The sequence below is a fragment of the Cebidichthys violaceus genome, unplaced genomic scaffold (genome assembly GCF_023349555.1).
Source record: "Cebidichthys violaceus isolate CVI_PGR_0920_01 unplaced genomic scaffold, fCebVio1.0.p SCAF_9, whole genome shotgun sequence".
NCBI lineage: Eukaryota > Metazoa > Chordata > Actinopteri > Perciformes > Stichaeidae > Cebidichthys > Cebidichthys violaceus.
Genome location: NW_027176975.1, coordinates 4529135 through 4542354, shown reverse-complemented (window position 1 = coordinate 4542354; position 13220 = coordinate 4529135). Strand labels below are relative to the sequence as shown.

The 13220-nt window shown below is 46.4% G+C and overlaps 1 protein-coding gene across 1 annotated transcript in view; it reads left to right on the top strand.

The window, feature by feature from the left end:
* The window catches only part of LOC137867608 (zinc finger SWIM domain-containing protein 6), a 45949-nt gene extending 33318 nt beyond the window's left edge, over positions 1-12631 (top strand). Inside the window, exons 9-14 of the mRNA XM_068704296.1 lie at positions 458-718; positions 1755-1890; positions 6900-7057; positions 7245-7408; positions 8548-8629; positions 8743-12631. Coding sequence (XP_068560397.1) covers positions 458-718; positions 1755-1890; positions 6900-7057; positions 7245-7408; positions 8548-8629; positions 8743-9608 — 1667 coding nt within the window. The 3' untranslated portion in view covers positions 9609-12631. The remainder of the gene's footprint in view (positions 1-457; positions 719-1754; positions 1891-6899; positions 7058-7244; positions 7409-8547; positions 8630-8742) is intronic.
* Positions 12632-13220: the final 589 nt, after the last annotated feature.

Genomic DNA, 13220 nt, shown 5'->3' with positions numbered 1-13220 from the left:
ATAGTTCTCTACTTGCATTAGAATGCAAATGAAGGCATAGTTTAAGTGCAGATTCACCTTCAGTCTCTTCTTATCATGCCTCCTCTTTTATTTTTTTCAATTCTCCTCTCCTACGCTCAGCGATCGCTCTGTCCCTCGTTGCCTCCCCTGCTCACAGAAATAGCCCTCTCCTCTGAGGTAGAGGGTTGAACAGAGGAATGCTCCTCAGGCGTTGCTCTTTATTTTGGATGGTCGCTGGGTTCAGACCTCCGTTATGTGACTGACACAGTGGTTTTCCATACGGGACGGACTCATCTAGTGTCTGAAACCTCAGAGAATAACACAGACATTCGACTACCGCTTCATGCCAACCCTGTTTCAGCTATCTAACGTTCCCCTCTCTCTCTCTCTCTCTCTCTCTCTCTCTCTCTCTCTCTCTCTCTCTCTCTCTCGCTCTCTCTCTCTCTGCCCTCCGCAGACTGCTCCAGCGTTGTAAGTCGAGCGGAGCTCCAGCGGATGCCCGTGCAGCGATTGTTGGGCGACGGCGAATCGTACGTGGCGCTGGCGGTGGAGACGGCTCTGATTGGCTTGGGCCAGCAGCGGGTGATGCCCGACGGGCTGTATGCTCAAGAGAAGGTGTGTCGCAACGAAGAGCAGCTATTGGCCAAGCTGCAGGAAGTGGAGCTGGACGACTCCCTGGTCAAAATCTTCCGTAAACAGGCCGTCTTTCTGCTAGAGGGTGAGGGAGCTAACGGATAATATTTCACCCTCACTGTCCCTTTTTTTTTATTTCATTTACATCTCCCGGCAGTCGCCACACATACGGACACACATAGACACCCTTCCTCTGTCTTTCTTTTCTCTCCCTCCCACGCACAGGGGCCTACACATTCTTGCTAAAACAGGAAAAAACACATTGGACTCTGTCTCACTATTTATTATCCTTTCATTTTGTGGTGCAAATAGAGGCTGAGCTGCCCTGGGCCAGACCAAAATGAGCTCTTTACACAGTAACACCAGGGGTATTGTGTCAGCACACACATGCGTGCACACACAGTAGTGTGTACATTTACAGGACTGGGGCTGGAGCAGAGTGAGGTTTGGTTATGGGAAAGGGGGGAGGAGGAGGAGGAGGAGGAGGAGGGGGGAGGTGGCATGTCCTGAAGAGGCCCTGCCCCAGTCAAACTCCACTCCAGTCCCCACCCTAACCCCAGCCTCAGCCTCGGCGCGACCACCCACCTCTGGCTCCGACCCTAATAGAGCGCCAGGCTCTGAGGCCTCTGCGGGCCCCCGGAGGCTGCAGCCGCGCCACTGTGTGATGTGGTCTGTGGCTTAGGAGCCTGTTGGGGTTTAAAATAACCCACCAGAGACGAGGGGAAGTGCAGGAAGAGATGGGGGGATGAGAGGGAGGGAGGGAGGGAGGGAGTGCGAGGCGCAGTCTGCACACACAGGACCATATGGTTTTTTGACGTCACAGTTTGTCTTAATGCCGCGTGGCTTTGTCGCTTCCTGGCTGCGAGGGATAAGTGACTCCTCAGTGTGCTGTGGAAAAAAACACAGCTCGATACACAACAGAATAATAATTCCCTTGTTCATTGTTGTCTGTTGTACTGTTTATATACCATAAACCTTAACACAATACCATAACATTAATTGACCTGAGGAGACAGATAATTGTGTTATTAGTGAATTTCTTCCACCTCTTTGTTCCGTCATTAAAACCAACCAACCCCCCCCCCTTTTTTTTTTCTGTGTTTTCTTTCTTTGTGGAGCAGCTGGTCCGTACTCTGGCCTTGGAGAGATCGTCCACAGAGAGAGTGTTCCCATGCACACCTTCGCCCGCTATCTCTTCACCTCTCTCCTACCTCACGACGCTGAACTGGCGTACAAAATTGCACTGAGAGCCATGCGGTAGGTCCCAAGTGTGTGTGTGTGTGTGTGTGTGTGTGTGTGTGTGTGTGTGTGTGTGTGCGCACTTGTGTGTTTTGCTGTCATCCTGTCAAAACCTTACAAATCACTATTTATTGATTTTTATTTGAAGATTGAGACGCAGATTTCAGGATTAAGCAAATCCTCCCAAGTTTGGGCTAATGGAGCCTTTTAAAAAAACAATGACTACGGAAAACTCTTAAATTGTGATCATCTGACTCTTAACCACCTGAAACTGGAGGATCACGTTACAGATTTGTCCAGATTCCAACTCTGAAACTTGACTAAAGTAACTAGCTTCAGAGTAAAAAGACACGAGTGATCTCTCCTGTTCCTGAGCGGACCACTGCATGCTCTCCCCGACCTTTAAAGTCAGTCATCGTGGCTGAATCATGGTTATTATCGGAGGATGGTAAAAATACGGAGCATCTCGTCCGTGTGTTTAGTTGGGGGGGGGGGGGTCTGCCCCGTTTGTGGGTCTGACTGTGTGTTTTCCATGTGATCTCTCTATATTAAGCTCCTGCGTGTATTCATCTGTGGACAATGTGTACATGTGTATGTGTGTTAATCAGTCTGCGCTGCTGTGTTTTGATGTTGTGACTAGTGGGAGCTGGATCAGTGAATATTAATTACATTAATGAGAGTGTAATTAGTGTGGCTGTAATGAGGAAGAAGCGCACACACACACACACACACACACACACACACAGGGCCAACAGGGAGAGGGCAGTGTGGGAAAGATGTTTGTTGTGTTTCTACAAAGCTTCTCAGAGTGCATCGCTGAGAAACTGGCAAATGATTAGTGAATGAACGATAAGTGCGTTTTTCTTTTCTTCTTTTTTTTTTTTCTGGCTCGTACCATCGCGTGTCACTGTCGGACAAATGTGGAACAAAAGGACAACAAACGCGTCATTCACACTTTCCTCCAGTTAACCAGTTAGGAGGCGTCAGGAGTTGAAATAACCCACAACAACACGGTTGGCTTTCTGTGTGGTTTCAAGGTTGCGCGTCCAACCGCCGGGTGTCCCCCGTCCCCCGCCCCCCCCCCGTCCCACTTCCCTCCAAACCCGAGTCCCAAACCTGTTTTCCCTGAGTCAGCCGCTCCGCTCCCTGCCTCGCTACTTCCCTTCACCTTCCCCATTTCCTCCCCTCGCCTCCTCCATCCTCACTCCTGTGGTGTGAAACCGGCGATTTAGAATAATACGGCCACTTATGGGTGCTCCTGGGAACCAGGGGTGTCTACTCAGCACATAATGAATGTGTGTAATGTAGCGTAGTGTAATATGATAGCATATACCTCCCCGCTCCCACGGGACGGCGGACAGTTAAATATAGAGGAGGAGGTAAAGGAACCAGGGCTATTTTAATGGACCCATTATAACACTATCATTGATACAAGGAGAGAGAGAGAAAGTCTCTCTCGCTCATTTACACACACACACACACACACACACACACACACTTTTTTTCGACTTGCTTTCTCTGTTTGTCTTCTCCTTCGCAGTTGCTCTCAAACCAGCTTTTTCTTTTTTTTCTTCTTTTAACGCGAGGAAGTCAGACTGCCTCCATACACAAATGCAGATCCAGTATTTTAAAGTGTGTGTGTGTGTGTGTGTGTGTGTGTGTGTGTGTGTGTGTGTGTTTTGTGCACGTAGTTAATTAAAGCGTGTGAGAGCAGCATATGCTGTGAGATGGTCTTGGTGTGAGCGGCCAACACAAAAACAGAGGAGCTGCCTACTGGTTCACGCGCTGCCCAGAATTTTACTGCAGCCACAGAAGAAGAAGAAGAAGAAGAAGAAGAAGAAGGAGAAGAAGAAGAAGAAAGTCGCTGCCTCTCCAGAGACTGTCCTTATTGCAACTCTTTAGAAGCCAAAGAGGCAAATCCCTGCCGTCTGTTTTCATATGAGATTTCCATATGAGATACGAGTCTTCCAATGCTAATGAATCTAAACCCTCTCTGCATTCCACAACCTTTGATCCTCTGCTTAATCCATAATCTTTGAATCTACAGCGCTGCGTATTGTAACTGTAGTCAGATCCAATGACAAACCAGTGACACTCACAGGTAGCAGACATGTCTTCTTCTTTATGTTAGGCCAACCTGTGTAGCAACAAGTACAAGTACAACATGTACAAGTACAATACTTTTTTGAATATTTTCATTCCTTTAAGATGCAAATTGTATTATTTGAGAAAGCCAGACATCATATTAAAATGCAGGGAATCCATTGTTGCAGTAGTGGAGGCCATGTTTTAATTATTGTCCCAAGTTAAAGTAGTCGTACAACACTGTAAAAAATACTCCTTACAAGTAAAAAATCCTGTATTAAATTTTTCTTATTATTCATATATCATTACTGATGCTTAACATGTAAGCAGCATCTGGTTGAGGTGAAGCTAAATGCAACACATAAACTTGGGTAGTCTCGCATAGAACCCCTTATCTGACAAATAACCAGTAACTATTGCTGGCAAACAGATGAAACGGTTAATAAAAGTACACTATAGTTTCCCTCTGAAATGTAGTGGCGTTTTATATAATGAAGGTGTAGCAAAAAGTAGAAATACTCAAGCAAGTGCGAGTTCCTCTAAAGTGAGGACTTCCTGATTTGCTGTGTAGAAAACTATGCTTCACCCGACGCAGACGTCATTTCAAGCATCCGACGCGCTCAAGAGGGGATGAGCTGAAATGAGGGGGTTCCGTTTTTTGGGTCATGCGGGACTTGATCCCTGCTGTCAGGCGTTATGAAGGGTTTTCAACTTTGGGCTTGTGTATACAGTGGAGGTATTCCAGCGGATGTGACACTTGGCTGATAGATGTGGGCTTGATGGATTGTAGAAGTGAAGCGTGTTTACAGTCAAGAGGGGGAAAGGAGCACGAGGCAGAGAGGTCAGTTGTCGTGGTGATGCTGACCAGAGCTCCCCCCCACCGAGGGCCTCAGGATTTTCGGTAAAATCAGTTTCGACTGCTTTTTATCAACGTCTCGTTCTTCCTTCCTCGCTTTTCACTTCCATGGTCCCCTGCGGACTCCCTCCACGTCGTCACCTTTGACTGTTTTCTGGTACGATGAGCTCTGCCGCGCTGCGTTCAGACGTGACAGGGTGCTACAGTGCTACAGGACCCGTTTGACATCAGAACCCCCCCCTCCCCCCCTCCCCTTAATGCCTCACAAAGGGATCGATCGCCTCTTCCAGTTAGTGTGTCATACAGCATTGATAATACCCAGGCATGGCAGTGCTGTGAAGACATACGAGTTTAATTTGATGTTTTAAGCACACTTGTCATTGAGTTGAGAGTTTGTATAGTGTTATTGCGAGGAGAAGATGATCGTGTTTATAACCAGCGTTCACCATTTTGCCGTAGTTTACTAGCTTCCTCAATGGGAATGCACCCACAGCACGATGTTCTGTACTTGTGCTTAGCTTCAATGCTTCGGAGCGGCTTCTACGATTTCTTTCGTCGTTTATATATATATATATATATGTGTATATATTGCTTGTTTCTCATGGAACAATAGCCCGGTATGGATTTTCCTCCCCAACATTTAGAGGAGGTTATTTTTTTTTTTTTTTATAGCAACCTCAGGCCTCTCAAGCTCCTATCCAATGGAGGCCTCTGGCTCTCTGGTGAAAACCAAACAAAGACAGGAATGTTGATGAGGCCTCCATCTTTACCCAGGGAACTTTTCTTTTTCTTTCTTTTTTTTTTGCTTTGCTACACACCAGGAATCTTCCAGAAGGCCCCAGTGTGATGGAAGCTTTTAGCAGCTCTTTAGATGTTTGTGGAATGAACCCGGCTGTTGCCACGGCTTCCGAACACCTCCGTTTTACACCAAGTGTCGGTGTTCGCACTCGCGCGCATCACGACCAGGTTTTTGTTACCCTCCCTCCCTCCCTCCCTCCCGCTCTCTCTCTCTCTCTCTCTCTCTCTCTCTCTCTCTCTCTCTCTCTCTCTCTCTCTCTCTCTCTCTCTCTCTCTCTGAGCCCCGCTTGTGCCCTCTTGGGCAAAAGCGAGTGAAGAAGAGGCTGTTTTTTTGCGCATGCCTTCACTCGGGTGGCAACAATATCACATGCACTTTGCTCTGAAATTGAAACTGGCATTTAGCATCACATTGCTTTTACCCGGCTGCTTTGATGTGTTTTCAAAAAGGGCAGGTGTGTGTGTGTGTGTGTGTGTGTGTGTGTGTGTGGGGGGGGGGGGGGGGGGGGTCTATCTGAGCTTGTGTGTGTGTGTGTGTGTGTGTGTGTGTGTGTGTGTGTGTGTGTGTGTGCTGGCACTCTTCATTCATGTGTGTCGGTATTTGTTTGATGTGTGTCCAGCCTTACGGGGCTGGAAGGTGAATTCCTTAATTTCCCCATGGACTCAATTAGCTTTGTGATTGGCTGAGAGAAGGCCAGGTTGAGCTGTCTTCTGAAGGAAAGAAGACCTTTGAAACTGAGGTGGGAGCGGAGGGAAGAGAAGTGAAGCAGAATAGGAGATGAGCCGGCCACAGTGGTAATGGTGGTGGTGCTGGCGAAGACTTGGCCCAGTCAGTATTATTATAATGAGAGAGACAGAGAGAGAAACTAGTGGAGCCCCTTCATCCGCTAGCAGGTGTTGCACGGCTCTGACTTCATTATGACCAATTAGAGTGAAGAAAATACTAATTATACCTTAGTTTCTAGGTGATTAGATACTAGGCTGGAAGTAAATTGCAGGAATAGGCGAACTGTAATCCCCCTGTGATCACTAAAGCCATTTTCATTTTGAAGTCACTTTCCGACCGTCATAATGAAGACTTTCTGTGTCTGTACAGTGTTTCTGTCTGTCTGATTTCACCGGGATTTTGATGATTCGTGGACCTTTGGTGTCTCTCTGATTATCGTTCACTCTTATTTCTCTGCCACTCTTGTCTCTCCTATGCCCAACGTTATTCTTTTTCATGCTCTGCTGAATGCTCATTTAACGTGAGCGTGGATCTAATTTTTGCGTGTCCGTGTCTCTCCGCCAGGTTGCCGGTGTTGGAGTCGACGGCCTCGTCCGGTGACCTGTCACGGCCCCACCACATCGTGTCCGTGGTGCCCAACCGCTACCCGCGCTGGTTCACCCTGAGCCACATAGAGTCTCAGCAGTGTGAGCTGGCCTCCACCATGCTCACCGCTGCCAAAGGTGCGGAGATATTCGCAGACACACACACACACACACACACACACAGGAACAAACACATATTGCGCAAAGTAAACAACAACAACAACAACAAAAAGTCCATGCTGCTAACTTACTCTGTGTTAGTGAAGGCTCTCAGATGAGTATCAGCAACAGTCTGAAGCGTTCCTTCTGTTCGAATCCCTTCTAGGTGACAGTCGCAAGCTGGAGACAGTCCTGGAGTCCATCCAGAAAAACATTCACTCCTCGTCTCATATCTTCAAACTGGCACAAGATGCGTTCAAGATCGCCACTCTGATGGACAGCCTGCCTGACATCACGCTTCTCAAAGTCTCTCTGGAGCTGGGACTGCAGGTACGGGAACACGCCCACGTTGTTTGTCAAAATGGGTGTCGCTGTATATTTTTTTTTGGCACCTTTTTTAGGAGGCTTTCAGGTCAGCTTGTGAATTTGTATGCGTGTGTACAGCAGGCTGTGCTAATTTTAAGGTTCAGCAGAATGGCCGTTTGATTCTGAAGACAAATGGTAACCAAAACCAAACAAACTTCCATAGCATCCCTTTGTTATGTGCGTGTGTGTTCGGGATATTTTACTCAAATCAGGTCCCTACGAGGCTACTGTTACTCTTAGAAAGAGCTATGAAGCTCCTTTGACTTTCTTGAAATTATAGATGTTCGATCGTTTTCGTACGAGCAAAGTTTACAGCTTTTGAGGACGAAATCTACTGCACACGTTCCCACAATGTTTGAGATCTGCTGGGTCCATGGAAGCACTTTATTCTGGTGTTCATGAAATTTTAAAAGCTTGTGGTGGCGTTATCCTCTTGGAATGTTGGAACATCGTAAGGGACCTGTATGTTCACCACAGGGTGCCGTTGTTCCCGTTAAACGGCTCTGTATTCCGTGACCGTTATCTCGAACATGCGGCGCGATCACCGGGCCTGAAGACTCCCGTGAGATGTCCACCATGTCCCATTACAGATGCAACACTGTGTATCCTTTTGCTTTCTGACAATGTACGAGTGTTGGAAAAAGGGTTGAAGCCGACTGACAGCTTGTTTTCCGTCATTTCAATTGCAGTCGTTCTTTAAATTTGATTGTGCACTTTGTAAAGGGTGATTGTTGTTATTTGGATTTTACACAGAAATTCCTTGACATCGAGCAAGCCTGTAGTGCTGTAGGAAACCAATCCTGGACTACATTCCTTGTAATGTCCCCCCATACCTAATAATATAAGTATTTTAGTTTGATGGTTCGCTTGAGGGTCTGTCATCCTCATAGCAGCCGTGTCACTCAGCAAAGGTTTGAGTATCTTTGATGACAAGTCAACCTCGGAGAAACGAGTCCCTGTGTAATGATTGTTGAAAATATAATACAATCTGTGCCCTCGCAGTCATTCAACCATACCGTAGATGTTCCACGTTTAATGTTGTTTCGAGTGTTTCCTCTCCAACTCACCTGTCAGTCCTCCCTTTTCTTCTCCGTCTTCCTCAGGTGATGAGAATAACTCTGTCCACATTAAACTGGAGGAGGAGAGAGATGGTGCGCTGGTTAGTCACGTGTGCCACCGAAGTGGGTGAGTGTTCCTGGCCACCTCTGTGTTTCTGTTTGATTCCTTCAAGACGCGCTCGATCTAATCACTTCGTCTCCCCATTTTCTCCTCACTCTGTCCCGTTTTGTGTCTGCCAGGTGTGTACGCACTGGACAGCATCATGCAGAGCTGGTTCACCCTCTTCACCCCCACAGAAGCCACCAGTATCGTGGCCACCACGGTCATGTCCAACAGCACCATCGTACGCCTCCACCTGGACTGCCACCAGCAGGAGAACCTGGCGTCGTCCGCCCGCACCCTCGCCCTGCAATGTGCCATGAAGGACCCCCAGAACTGCGCCCTCTCCGCTCTTACACTCTGTGAAAAGGACCACATTGCCTTCGAGACAGCCTACCAGATTGTACTGGACGCGGCGGCGACGGGGATGAGCTACACGCAGCTGTTCACTATAGCGCGCTACATGGAGCACCGCGGTTACCCCATGCGGGCGTACAAGCTGGCGACGTTAGCCATGGCCCACCTGAACCTCAGTTACAACCAGGACACGCACCCGGCCATCAACGACGTGCTCTGGGCCTGCGCGCTCAGCCACTCGCTGGGCAAGAACGAGCTCGCCGCCGTCATCCCCCTGGTGGTCAAGAGCGTGAAGTGCGCCACCGTGCTCTCTGACATTTTGCGGCGGTGCACGCTGACCACGCCGGGCTTGGTGTCGGCGCTGCACAGCCGCAGGAACTCTGGGAAGCTAATGTCCCTGGACAAGGCGCCGCTCAGGCAGCTGCTGGACGCAACCATCGGGGCGTACATCAACACCACACACTCGCGGCTCACACACATCAGCCCGCGCCACTACAGCGAGTTCATAGAGTTCCTGGGCAAGGCCCGGGAGACATTCATGATGGCTCACGACGGACACATTCAGTTCACCCAGTTCATAGACAACCTGAAACAGATCTACAAGGGCAAAAAGAAACTAATGATGCTGGTGAGGGAGAGGTTCGGCTGAGGGTGAGGCTGGGGGGGGTTCGCCGAAATCTCCCCTCTCCACTCTAGTACTTTTCTATTAACTTGAGTCTGCCTTTTGAACTTCTTTTTGGACGTATAAAATAGACGAGTAAAACGAGGGATGTGACTTGTAGAATGAAGCAAAATGAGAAAGGAAAAGATGACAAAAAAATCAACAGAGCCACAAGCGGTATTATTGTTCTTGCTGTTGTTATTGTTATAAACATTATTACTATTATTATTATTAATAATATTATTACTACTATGTGTACAGAAGTGTTTTTATTTTTCAGAAGAGAGGAAATTTGTCACGTTGTGAATGTTGTGTGTATTTCTCTACATGTGTGCGAGAGGAAAATGAAAAGTGAAATGGCTTTTTTTTTTTTTTTTTTTTGGTTCTTTAATTTTTATGATTTAAAGCATCTTTTTTTCCCCCCCTTTTTCCAGTGTATATTTGAGTTATATGTTGTCAAGTGGCTGAAGCCCTTTTACAATAGCGCTCACGAAAAATATTAAAAAAGAAGAAGAAGAAGAAGAAGAAGAAACAAAAAAAAAACTATGTCTCGGCATCCTCAAAGAGAATCTAAGGCTTTAAACCACACAGAGCACCTCCCTCTGTCCAGGCCCTCACCGGTGGGCGCTGGGCAGCACCGCACAGCTTAGCTCGGCTCGGCTCGGCTCGGCACAGCTTGGGTTAGCACTGACAGAAAGCCGCCATCAGCATTTCTTTAGACACAGCAGTAGCAGCAGCAGCAGCAGCAGCAGCACTTGAGCAGCCATTAGTTTTCTCTGGGTCCCAGGCACTAGCTCCATTACACAACAACAACAACGCTCTTAGCTAACTCGTGTTGTTGTCATTGTTGTAATCCTCCCCGCCTCCACAACGAGTACCTGTTTTTAGACGAGAGGGCAGTACGCAGGCGCTACGGCGACGGCACATTAACGCAAAGATAATAGAGTATTATTGTTCCATTACTGAAGTGTAGTACAGCTGTGATTCTTAACTAAATACCCGCCATAGTTGAAGTAGATACCCAGAGGGAGACGACTACCTCACGATACGGTATTGAACCTGCTCCCCTTTTTTTTCCTTTTTTCCCGTTCCTGCTATCACGATATGTACCATCTACTGTACGATAGCCGGCAGTTTTAATGGAACAGAAGAGTCACTGGTGAGACCAAGGTTACGAGGAGATGTGGAGTCAGATTCCCGCCAAGTGTTTCTGAGCTTGGCGCTGCTGCACGTCACTGCCCCGGCATCGGTACTTACACCCCCAACCCCCCCCCCCCCCCCCCCAAAAAAAAAAAAGAAATTGGCCCTAACAGACCTTGAAAATGTGTCAGTGTGTCAGTCCCCTCTCATCTCCAACAGCCACCATTGTATGGTATTTTTCAGACCAGGCCAGTGTCATTTCCCTCTGTGCATGTGAATCATAGAAATTAGACTCTCTACTGTTAAAGTTCATTGTGTGGAACCTTCAGTAATTGTCAACCAGAACGTTCTCAGGGATTTCTCTACACAGGAAAAAGGCGGAACAAATGATCGACTGACTACAGGAAAAAAAAAAAAGACAAAAACGTGACACGACATGAGCGAGCATTTATTGTACTCTGTATATATGCCATAGTATATGTCTGAATATGGAGGATCTGAAAGTATATGTTAACTAATTTATACAGAGTATTCTATGTAATGTGAAATACTTGAAGCCGCTGTAGTTTGCTCTCTCTCTCTCTCTTTCTTTCTCTCTTTCTCTCTCTCTCTGGCTCTCCTTCTCTCTTTTGTCTTCTATTTTTTTATTTGATTGTTTTTTTTGGTCTTTTGTTGAAAACAGAACATATCAGAAGGACTAGACTGACCTTGCTTTTTTTTGGACTCACAAGGCCTCATGTGTTCGTACTTGAGACGCTGGATCCCGTCATGAAATGCAGGTTGAGTCACACAGTGGGGATGGCGGAGAAAGACATTGTTGTTCATTCCTGCTGACTAGAGCGTAGAAAGAGGGAGGAGGTAGACTACTTGAGGCCGTTGGTCGATACACGTTTGAAAACACAATACAGGACTTGATTATGCATGTAAGCTGTTGCACTAGCCTAGTTTCCCATAGGATCCTACTGGGGAAAAAAAACTGTTAATGTGCTTTATACAGGACCTAATTGGAGATGAATCTGGTTCAAAATCATGTATCATGTGTCCAGCCTTACATGCATTTAAGGCCATCTCTTGGCTGACGTCTGCCTCATGTTGCATTAATATAACCCTTGTCAAGAGTAACTTGTGTAACTCAACAAGACTCGTATTGATAATTATGCACAGGTTCTATCTAGCTGAGATTAAAGAAACAAGTCTCCTCAGATCTCCCTTTCATTCACCGCAGCACTTCCAGTGTCTCCTCTGCAATGTTCAGCTGTCCTATCATTACTTGCCTTTTTTTTTTTACCTTCTTTTATACGTCTGATTTTTCTTTTTCTTTTTTTTTTTTTCTCTGTGCATCTCTTTTCTATCTTGTGTTCATTAAAGATAAAAGCAGCCTTTTCTCTTGCCTTGTCTTAACGCTTTAAAGTAACCAAACAGGAGATCTATCTAACAACCAAACGCGTTCTAAGAGGTGAGAGACGACCCACCTTGGTCCCAGCTTTAGTGTCCTTAATTAGTAAGTGAATGGCTGTGTAACTCATGCTTTAACAAAGCAATTCCTCACGTGTGTTTGGTGAAAAAATACGTTGTCCAGTGTCTCTTGTTCTCTTCAGAAACAATTTCCTCTGAGTCTTTCTAGCTGTTTTTTTTTTTTTCTTCTTTTTTTTTTTGTTTGTTTGTTTGTTTGTGTAGGAATCTTTTGCTCTCCCATTTTATTTATTACAATGACCCATGTATACATGCTTATGAAATTAAGATTTGATACACCGATATCAATTTATTTATGTAACTAAATCACTGTTTTATAATCTTGTTAATGAGTCAATAATTGATTTTTTTTGTTTTTTTGTTTTTTGTTTTAATAAAAGTTAGTTTTTTGAAATGTATATTCACTTCCCTCTGCTTTTTTTTTGTTTTGCATCCTGACCCAGGATTTTTTTTTTTTTTTTTTTTTTTTTTTTTTGTGCAGCTGCACTTTTGTCTCCGAAAGTGTGTCGTCGGGGATTGTTACGGGACGCGCCGCTGCGAGCTTGAAGGCGAGCGTCGGTCGGCGTATCGGCGTCGGGGCCGTTCAGATCTCCATCACACAGCCGTGTCAGAAAAAAAGCCAGAGAGGGATCACTCTCGCTGGCAGCAGCTTTCATGCTGTCATCTCGGGCGAGCTGACGAGGAATATGAAATGAATCAATTGATATTCCCATGGTCTTTGTAGCTTCTGTCAGGCAGCCCGGCTCAGCCAACCACAGTAACCTGTTTACATGCATCGAACACTGACGCTGGTGCCACAGGATGACTAAATCACTGTATGTTGTTTGTCAGGTGTGTGTGTGTGTGTGTACAGACATGTTTTTGCGTGTGCTCCTGCTTGTTTGCATGCCTGTGTGTGCCTGTCTTCTTGTGTGTGTGTGAGAGAGTGTGTGTGTGTGTGTGTGTGTGTGTGTGTGTGTGTGTGTGTGTGTGTTAAGGCCTTAAGGG